The sequence below is a fragment of a genome, unplaced genomic scaffold (genome assembly GCF_019419815.1).
Source record: "Pyrus x bretschneideri cultivar Hongxiangsu unplaced genomic scaffold, Pyrus_bretschneideri_v1 Contig79, whole genome shotgun sequence".
NCBI lineage: Eukaryota > Viridiplantae > Streptophyta > Magnoliopsida > Rosales > Rosaceae > Pyrus > Pyrus x bretschneideri.
Genome location: NW_025999819.1, coordinates 171,557 through 182,712, shown reverse-complemented (window position 1 = coordinate 182,712; position 11,156 = coordinate 171,557). Strand labels below are relative to the sequence as shown.

The 11,156-nt window shown below is 35.0% G+C and overlaps 1 protein-coding gene and 1 long non-coding RNA gene across 2 annotated transcripts; both read right to left on the bottom strand.

Moving 5' to 3' along the window:
* Window positions 1-3,912: 3,912 nt before the first annotated feature.
* Window positions 3,913-5,118, bottom strand: LOC125472997. Its single transcript, XR_007254936.1, has 3 exons — window positions 4,904-5,118; window positions 4,557-4,722; window positions 3,913-4,417 (listed from the first exon to the last, which is right to left on the bottom strand). It is a non-coding gene; the product is annotated as an uncharacterized LOC125472997 (long non-coding RNA).
* A 1,253-nt stretch (window positions 5,119-6,371) lies between these two features.
* LOC125472977 (alpha carbonic anhydrase 7-like) lies at window positions 6,372-8,268 on the bottom strand. The gene is made up of 5 exons (XM_048575170.1): window positions 7,976-8,268; window positions 7,425-7,864; window positions 7,057-7,221; window positions 6,868-6,921; window positions 6,372-6,702 (listed from the first exon to the last, which is right to left on the bottom strand). Exons 1-5 carry the CDS (start codon window positions 8,064-8,066, stop codon window positions 6,613-6,615), a joined length of 840 nt encoding a protein of 279 aa, XP_048431127.1. The 5' UTR covers window positions 8,067-8,268; the 3' UTR covers window positions 6,372-6,612.
* Between the last annotated feature and the right edge of the window lie 2,888 nt (window positions 8,269-11,156).

Genomic DNA, 11,156 nt, shown 5'->3' with positions numbered 1-11,156 from the left:
TAGGACTTCTCAGAAAATCAGACTTTTAACCCACCAAATCAACTCCGATTTGGTCCCAAAAGGTTTATTTTGAAAGCTTAGGTCGTCCCCTACAAATCCTCAGAAGGAATCTTCCTTAAAATATACCATATTGACCTCCAAAATTCTCAAAACGTCCAGAAATGTCAATCTGGTAAAGCAGCGCTAGGCCTTTATTTCATTTTCACGGTCAAACGGCTTAGTAGAAAAATATAAAATTTTGATACAATAATCTTGAAAGACTCATGAACAACCTCCAATTGAAATCACCAAAATTCATCAGTTTGATCACTTTTTGCTCTAGAGGAAATTGAATGTCCTACATTAAAATTATATAACAAAGAATCAAAATTCTACCAAAAAAACCAATAAACTATAATTAAGAATAGGGTAAAATATATGGTATAATATGAACTCATCAGTGATTCAGATGTATGATTTGAGGAACCCCCATATGTTATTAGGGATGACCTTGACCATGATTTGTAGTCCCGTAGAATTCTGAAAAAAAGCTATCGTATTCATTTCGTTAAAAAACTAACTGAAAATGAAATAATTATAAATAAAAAAAAAGTCCTTTAATAATCAATTAATACTCCCCATTTTTCTCTGCATGAAATTAAATAATCCTCTCTAGCTATGTTCTTTTCTTTTGTCTGACCAAATACCTTTCTTTTTGATTAATTTCTTCACGGATACAGACAGTCTCAAGGGATCAAGTAAAGCTATTTCGATTGGCTGTGCATGCAGTAGTGGTTCAACCCCACCCCACCAACAAAAGAAAAAGAAAAAAGGGAGATAATCAAATCTTATTTCATGTTTTTAAATTGATTGATGCAGTATGCGGAGGCGGATGCAAGGCCAATACAAACATACAAGGGTGGAGTCAAGATTTTTTTTTTTTTTTTTTTTGGGAGGGGGCTAGCTGAAAATAGTATCATAAAATCATATGTTTATTTTTGTACTTATATAAAATTATATAATAATCAATATAAAAGAATAACAATATAAAATAAACTATTCTCAAAATTATAACCCTAATTGATAAATTCAAGGATCATATAAATAATTAACCTACTAATTAAATCAAGAATAAGTAAATAAAGAGATTAAGAACGTATAAAAGGTGATTCATTGGAAAATAGCAAAGAAAAATAAGGAATTGCAGAGATAGGGATTTAATTGTGGATTTAAAAAAATATTTTTCATTTCTTGAGTAAGAAGCATAGAGGCTAAGTTACATAGGGTAAATGATCTTTTTACTTTAAAGAGTAGGATAAAGGGGGACTGGAGATAGAACTAATTTATAATTTTTAGCATAAAATGTATTATTTACTACCTATCCTCTACTAAATATACATTAAATAATAATCTGTATTGAAATTGAGTAGGCTATAAGCATGAGTTTACAAAAGAATATTTCTATTCACAAACCCATTTTTACCTCCAACACAACCTTATTAATTTTTTGTCAATGATCATCTTCAATTCATTCGATCTGAACAACCAAAAATTGAGAGGGAAGTATGAGAAGTAAAAATGAGTGCATGGATAACACTATCCTTACAGAAAATCCCCTTGAAGTACAGTCCACCTTAGCCTTGTGGGTGGCTACGCCATTGCAGCCACACAACCTTCGAGAGACCAAGGTCTATGACAAAAGCATAAGGAGCACAAACAAGTATTGATCATATCCCGGGATGACAATTTCGCCCACGGATTTGAGTACTCGTGGGGCTTCGATCTTAATTGGTCAGGTTTGAAGGACAAAAAACGGAAATGTGGAAATTCTCAGATAAGATGTTCGGAGCGGAGTGTGTATGGTATCTTAACATGCAATCCGAACCTGCCCCATATGGAGTATATATAACTATCTTTTTTCATGGTGATATTGATTCATATATTTTTGGAATTTTAGGACCATATAATTGTGAAATGGTGACCACGTCTTAGATGTTATATTTCCTATGTTTTGTGGACTTAAAATATTGAGAAACACATTTATGTTTGGATTTACTATTATTGATTATTTTGAAAGGTATTAATTTTTAGTTGAATAAAATATTTTAATTTTAATATTTTGTACCCTTTAGGGGTGGGGCTGGAGAGAATCCTCCATTTAAATAAGAAAAACTAATAAAAATGATTTAAAAACTTCGAATTTAACTAAAAGTTATCATATAACTTTATTTAATGATAAGAACAAGAAAAATAATAATAATAATAATAATAATAGAAGACCTTATTTTTTTCGCGTGCAACTCAATGGCAAAAGGCCGCGGGCTTTGATCCTCACCAAGGAGCTGCTCAATTAGCACTCTCAGGCACTTGCATGAATTTCTTCAAACACTGAGGTTTTCTGGGTTTTCACGCACTTCAATTTTGTTTTCACCCACTTCAAACACTGAGGCACTTGCATGAATTTCAAAGCTCTGCAACTTTGTAGCAAGGTTGGGTTTGATTTGGGTATCTCATGAAGAAAAAGTGGAAAAGAAAGGGAGGAACGACTGGGTATCTCATGAATAATGCCATGGGCATGGGTATCACCACCATCATGAAGGTGGTTGTTGCTCAAGGGATGTAGCGAAACCGGAGAAGGCACTATTTTTAAAACTGAACCAAAAAATTAGATTAAGAAAGAGACATTGTTTATGAAACTGGACCAAGAAAGAAAAACTATTTATGTATGAAACTGGACCAAAAAGAGACATTATTTATGAAACTGTACCAGTTACTTTACACTATTTATGGAATTAAACCAAGAACGAGACGCTATTTATAAAACATGACCAAGAACTAGACACTATATATGAAAGTGCTCTAAAAACTAGACACTCTTTATAAAACTGGACCAAGAATGAGACATTATTTATGAAAATGTACCAATTACTATACATTATTTATGAAACTGGACCCAATAACTAAACACTATTTATAAAAGCGAACCAAGAACTAGGCACTAGTTATGAATCTGGACCAATAAATAGTATAGTACCATTCAGTTTCATAAATAGTATAGTACAGTATAGTTTGATAAATAGTGTAGTACCGGTTAGTTTTATAAACAATGTTTAGTTTCATGAATACTATAGAACCATTCAGTTTCACAGATAGTGTAGTACCATTAAGTTTCATAAACAATGTAGTACTATTCTGCATCATAAACAATGTATATGATGGACGCGCGTCAGGTTTTTTTTATTTTATATATATATATATATATATATCATAATTGTGTCATATTCATTAAAATTTAAATTATTTTGTCCTCTATATTAAAATTTGAGGGTTTTTCTTTAAAATTTAAGTTTTTTACATTAAATAAAAATTTAGCATGATTTTTTGTATATATATATATATATATCATAATTGTGTCATATTCATTAAAATTTAAATTATTTTGTCCTCTATATTAAAATTTGAGGGTTTTTCTTTAAAATTTAAGTTTTTTTACATTAAATAAAATTTTAGCATGATTTTTTGTTAAAATAAACTTAGCCCAAACCCTTTTCATGAACGCTCCCATTTAAATATGGGTAAGAAGGTGGGGATGAGGATTGTAATGACATTCTCATTACCGCCACTATAGAAAAAATGTATTACGAGATGGAATAGCTTCATCTGCAAAAAATTTGGACGACAGAGGATCGTCGGTCAATTTTCGTAAGGTCAAGATTGTCGCACGGAGTTTTACCCATAGACACAAATGTCTGTTGGCTAAGTTCATTCTAACCCGACGAATACATTCATCATGTAGGAAAAAAATAGCACGACAGAGGTGATTTCACACAACGAACTGTACCTTGTCGCCGTTTTATATTAAAATAATACAATGAGATAATCCGACGAACACTCCGTTGAGCAAAAAGAGTTTATGTAGATAAAAAATATTAAACACAAAGATTAAAAAAAAAATATTAGAACCCAAAAAAAAAATTGTAAAATTGAAACTAAATATATCCAACCCAAAAAAATTGTTGGTTCTACAGGAGGTCTTGATCACTGATAGGGCGGCTTATTGGACAACCACATGGGGGTGCTCCTGGGACGACTGCTGGGGAGGCTATTAGGATGGCGACACAAGCTCGAACGGCGGCAATGGAATCATAATGCTAGAAGCTGATAAGTTCTGGGCTACGACCATGAAGTACTGGTAGACTAATTCCTTTTGGCATGCCAACTCCTCCCCACCTGCTAAAGTCGAGAGTCGGTCTCGGTCGCTGCAGTTGAACTCGACGAAGAACATGAACTAACCCTTTCTTCGGCCCTGAACTTCCTTGCCCTTCCTTCGGCCAACCCTATCCATCAACATCTAAAGAGACACCTCTGAGTCAGGTGTCAGCTCCTCAATAGGTATGTGAGGATGCTACTGAAATGGAGTGGTGAGATACTCGTCCTTCTTTTGTACCATTGAAGCCAACAAAATATATATATATATATATATATATATACACACACACACGAAGTTAGCCAATTGGAATTTAAACCAAAATTATAGTAATTAAAAATAAAATACTAAGTTATGCAAGAATACTTACATAAATCTCATCCGCAATATCGTTGCCATAGTTGGCATGGGTCTACCCCCGACCACCACCTCCGGGAACTTCTACCTAGCCTCCCGCCGTTCCTCGACCCAGTAAGACAAGGTTCGAGAGCCTGAGTGGTGCTCGTACTACTTTTGCTCTCGGTTTCCCTGCCAATCTTTATGTACATTAAAAAAGATATTAGAACTTTATAAATCATGCAAAAATGCTCTGATTCCTAACCACACAGAAATGCTCGAAGTCTTGACCACACAGAAATGCTGTGATTCCTAACCAAGCAGGAATGCATTAAAAAAAAAAATTAAAAGTTTAAATTAAAAGCTCGATTGTGAACTCACATGGAACACTTCCTTCGATGTTACAGTGGTAACCTGAACTCCCTAGACCACGGCCACAATAGACATGTGTTTGCTAATGATGCTTTTTCATAAACTTAGGTTGAGGGTTTAGGCACATGAATATATGGGAGGAGATGACGGAGGAAAATGATTGTATGGATGAGAAAAATGAGGGGAGGCATGAACTTATAAACTGCAACTAAGGGTTTACCCGACGAAATACTCTGTGAGGTAACTAAAAATACACGTCGAGTAATATTTAGGTGGTGGATTTTTTTGACATGTGGCCAATGGACTTTGGACCACCTTGAGAAATGTTTCCTGATGCATAGCTAAATCATTTTTTCACGATGACACATTTGTTTGTCGGTTAAAACTTCTCCTTGATATTGAAATTTGACCCGACGAATTGTCTCTTCACCTAAGATTTGGTAGGGCAAGCTAAAATTTCTGATAATGCGCTTCGATCCATTGTCATTCCTAACCATATCAACTATGTAGAGAGTTTGTCACTACATCAACATCAATTTGTTGTCTTCCCTTACTAAAATGAAACCGATGTACATTCAACAAAGTTAATTGATTAGCCTATGCCACTTAGCATTCTGCGCCACAGTAGTGATGCCCCCAAGAATTAAAAGTGGATGGTAGTACAAAACAATGGAAGAGGATTCCTCTCCTGAGTTCAGGATGGAGATTCTCCTGACCAGTCCATCTGGACCGCTCAAATTTAATCCAACAACTTCAAACAGGGAGATCTTCTAAAAATTATAATAATTACAATTGTTGGATTAAGTTTGAAAGGCCTAGATGGGCTAGTCAGGAGGATCCCCATCTTGAGCTCAGGAGAGGATCCTCTTCCCAAAACAATCGAGTAGGATCCTCTCCGGATCCTCTTTGTGGGGATCAAGATGATCAATCAATCATGTTCATTCATCGTACATCGTACGGTCAGTCTTCGTTAAGTACTATTTATATTTAATTTAAATTTTTAAATGATTTCTAGCAGCACGATGTACAATAAACGAACGCAATTGATTGATCTCCGAATCCCCACAAAGAGGATCCGGAGAGGATCCTTGGCCCAAAACAATAATGCTAGTCATACAATCATTTTGCACCCAGGAGGATCCTTGCTGGATCCTCTTTGTGGGGATCTTGAGAATCCTGTAATCACATTTATTCATCGTACATCGTGCAGATTTTTTATTTAAAATTGAATATAAACAATACTTGACAAAAACTGGTCACACGATGTACAATGAACGGATGTGATTGGAGGATCCCTGAGACCCTCACAAAAAGGATCCTGCGAGGATCCTCTCTCATTTTGCACCACATCTAAAAATCAAATGATGTGACAAAAATAATTTTATAACTAGAAAGAAAAATACATTTGGCATTCCAACCTTTCTATAATTAGAAAGAAAAATACACTTGTGAGAAGTGTATAATGAGATTTTTGGAGTGTCAATAACGGTTTCCATTTAATATTACTTTAGTACATCATGTATCACATATCTTATATGACAAAAATTTGTGATAAGTCTACATTACTCGTATAATACAACGACGTGACTATCATGATAACCAATTGATTCTGCTCAATATATTTAGCAAGTGGGAGAGCAATAACAATGGGAAACATTTCCGATTGTACATTAAAAAATGTGGTGAGAAACTCTCTTTTGATAGGAGTTGAGATATCATCAGTTATTTGTGCTCTCTTTTCTTCTGTCAAAGACCTGGATCTCTCGAAGATTAAGTGGTTGTACTGGCCTTGCATTCATCTCTGCATACTGATCCAAAAAAGAAACAAATAAGAAAATCAGATATATATGTGAAACTTGGCTAAGCACATACGATTAATTCATTTATTATCCAACAGTCAGATCTGCAAAGATATGATATTTTTGGGTTGAGGAGGGCTTTCCGAAAAAGAGTAGAGATGTGGAAACACTTACATCATGCACAGCGACTCGAAATAGCTTTACTTGATCCCTTGAAACTGTTCTTATCTGTTGGAAATATGTAAAATGAATTTGGTAAAGAGCCACATACTAAATTGATGGTCCAAATTAAAAAGGAAGCTTCATATATGAACTTTATATGATTTTGAGGGTTTTATTAAGGAGGACCAGTTAATTAATCACCTTTTTATTGATGGTCCAAATAACGCCTTCAGTGCAAGGAGGAACAGTGAGTGAGCCCATGTATCTGTAATAGTTTTTCTTATGGATTTTAATTTCTCGGGGATCAATTGTCCCTATGTTTCTCTCTTCCATCTGATCCATCATTGACTTTACATGCCCTGTCAACTGAAATCAATCCACAACTAGCAACATGTTAGGACAAATGTACTTTTCAATTTTCATAACCTACAACAGTTATGTTGAGATTTAGACGATCATCCAAGGCAAAAAAATTTACCAGCATTTACAATCTGGCAACATGTGTATTCATGTTTATTGGAACTTAAGCAATCGAGAATTTTTTTTTGATCTATGGAGTACGTATGTACCTTAGAAAGGAAAGAGTCAGGGCGACCAATCTTGTATAGGACGCCAACAACAGCGATCTTGTTTGTGACTTTGGGATCGGAGCTTAGATGAACCATGTGGAGCTCCATGTCGTACCTCCTGCCATTGACGGAATGCTCGGAAGGGGAGTGCCAGTGAGATTGTTTTAGCAAATACTGAGTACCATTTATGTGAATTGATCCAGCGTTGCCCTCCCAGTAAATCGAAATATCGTGGCCTCTATTCTTTACGGTGGCATTACAAGGATTGTAAGAGATGTTGAGCTTGCCCAAGTTTGGGACTAACGTGACCCTGTGACTCGATAAATCAATAGGAGATTGCAAGCCTCCATTCTTGCAGGCTGACCATTCTTTCTTCATCGCTCCCCACTGCTTCGGTCCCTTTCCACTTCCCTGAAGATAATCGAACTCTCGTTCATCTTCTGCAATACCAATATGAGTGTATCCACTTGTGAATAAACTTGCGACGAAAGAAAGAAACAAACAAACGGAACAAGAATATATAGGTATGTACTGTAATTTGTTGTGCTTACCAACTTCTTGAGCTGTGATCGATGTTGCGGAACATAAAAAGAATACTAAACAGAAAATGTATATGGGTTGGCTTTGATGCGACTTCTTCATGTTTATGTTTGTATCAAAGAGCGGATCAGAGATAATTGGTAATTGCAGTAAACCTCTTCCCTTTCCGGTGAGGCTTCTATGTGTCGCAGAATCGGAAAAATACTTGGACTAGCTAGTATAATATTACGGTGGAGGAGGTCAGGCGATCAGAGCTACAAAATTATGCAGATGGGTTTTAATTTAATTAGTACATGTATTTATATATAAACATATATGGATGAGAAAAACAGATATGTAAAGCGTGTACTATGACGTATATATAGCAGTGAAGCTTCTTACCTGTTTCTGTGTTTCTCGCCCGCGTATGAACGCGGCACTCGGATGTCAATAAAGAATGAACAAGGACAGGTTGTTTACAATAATAAAGGACATAGGCATCGGTGTTTTTGGCCACTTTCTACTTAGACTAATTATTCAAAGGAATTTCACCCTTTTAGTTTAGACTAGTAATCGTTTGATCCTTGTTTCTTAGAAATCAACAAAAATAATTCATAAACTAAAATGTTTCTTTTTTTTAGGATCATAAAGTAAAATGTAATCACGCTATTGTTTTTCGGTCTGACTAACTATTAAGTTATCACTATTTTCATACTACCAATCAGTGACGATATTTTTAACTCACTTAAATGTTTCATTGGTGTCATGTGAGTCATTTTTCATATATGCTGGATTGAGGTTGATTTTAAGTAAAAATAGACGTGGCATATGCGATGAATGATAATGGAGTGGAGAGATTTTAACTTTAGGATGGTTGTAATTGGTGGACAGTCCTATTAAATAAAATCTTTCTCTTCGCCTTCATTTTTATTTTATTTTATAATAATGTAGATATTAGATTAGAATACTGTTGTGCATGTGGGCGTAAGTTGATGGGTTTGTCAGGGAGTTGGAAGAAATGGACAGAAACAAAAGGCCTCACCAAGGTGTCGTGGCACACTAGCAATGTTGACTTTTGTTAGACTTAGACTAACAGTGTAGGACAGGGGCACATTAATTCGTAACGAGTGACGAAACTTTTAGAATCAGATGAACACCTGAAAGTGAATACAAACTTCCGACCTTCCATCAGTCATCGTTTTAGCTCTTTCATTTTATACAACCATTGTCCGTGACCACGGTCAGTTTTTCTCTCAATCATCGGACAGTCGATGATATTTGGTCTACTAATAAGTTACTTATTTTTTAGGATGAAAATCAAATCTCATATCACGAATTTAATTTAATAGATAAAAATAATATATGTTCCTTATGATACGAACAACTATAAAGCAAATTGTGATATAGTTGTCATTTTTAAAATTTTGTAGGATTTGTGTGAAAACTTATTTTCCACGAGCACCAAGAAATTGTTCAGAAACACATCCAGGAGTTTTCTAAAAGCAAAATTAGTTTTTATCATATTTTATGGATAAGACTTAGAAAAAGAAAATCGGTTCACACGTTTCCCTGGTTGTTAGCAACCTGCAAGTTGTAATTGTCCAAGAAAAGATCTACCAAACCTTTGAAAATTTTTGTATACATAGAAAAATCCATCAACCTGTGGCGGTGGAGAAAGAGGTGTAATATCCACATACCTTTTTTTACTTTTCACATATTCTTTTAATTTTCGACCGTCGGATCAAATGAATTGAAGAAGATCAACGAACAGAAATTAACAAAAGGTGTGTGAGAAGTAAAAAGGAGTGTGTGGATAGCGCATCCCATAAAGAAATTCTTTTGTGCGGAGACCAGACCAATTGGCCGTACGACCCTCACACACACAAAATCGTCGCTACCCTACTACTGATTTTTTTATGTTCATTCGGCCCTATTTGTGTCTTATCCCTCTCACACAACATATGGACCCACAACCGACGGTGGCTGCACTTAAGACCTTCTCGTGACGGTGAGGTTGGAGGAAAGGAAAAACTACATCTAAGCTAAGCAACCAAATTACGTGCACTGAGCTATCATATAATTGGATACAGATTTCCGATTACGTGCAGTTATATATCATCTTCCGCATTGCTACTCCGACAACCAAATAGTAGGCATTATTTTGGGGAGAAAAGAAAACAAATGGTCGGTAGTGTTTTCTTTTTCTTTTTTGGGGTGAAAGTAGTAGGTAGTTTTTTTTTTTGATACGCGCCAGCAAGGACTTTTGGAATTATTAATTAGTTGATGGTTGAATTTGCCATGCCAACCAATAAATATATTTTATACAGGAGCTTGTAAATTTGCTCGATATAAAGGATTAGGTTCCCTCAATTTAGTAGTGGACTCAACGTGGGTTATTGGTTGTTCATGACTCTAATAGTTTCATGATCTCAATGTATATTTGTATATGACTCACATACACAACTGCGATAAACTAAAAGAATAAGTAAAAATACTAAATTATTCAACATGCTATTTCTTTTGTGCAACCCTATGTATAATTATTTGTAAATTTACTTCTTTCTCTTCTTTTGTCTTTCTTCTCTTATTTCTTATGTGTGACCTTATGGTCCCCATGTTGCGTTTGATAAAATGTCTCGCTCGACAGGTCTCGACAGAAATCGACAAGACACAGCATAACTCGGTAGGTAACAATTAGGAGCTCGACCAATGAAGTTTTTTGGTTGAAATTATGATTATCATTTTAAACTTTTGACGATTGAATGAAATATATGTTGCGCGCTTCAATAATCTTTTACGAGGTCTTAATGTATAGTTATGTTTGTCTAATCTCTACTACCCTCAAAATAAATTGATAAAATTATTAAGAAAAATCAATTCTAGGAGCTTACACAAAAAGGGGTGTAATCGGAATCTAGGCATATCTCGCTACACAAAGAGAAGAATCAAGCTTCTCTACAATTGAGCTAGTAAGAGTACAACACATATGAATACACGAGTGTCTACCTGTGCACAACTAGCATCTACTAGCATATCTAGCCCCTATTAGAAATATTGTATTACATGTAAATATCCTATGGCTACATATATCTATACTCAATATATAACAGACTATGTGGTGAAAATAAATCACCAACATAAGTAAATCATTTATATGGTCATCTAACCAATTTCTATTTAAGTCTCATCCAAGAATACTTAAAAGCATTTAAT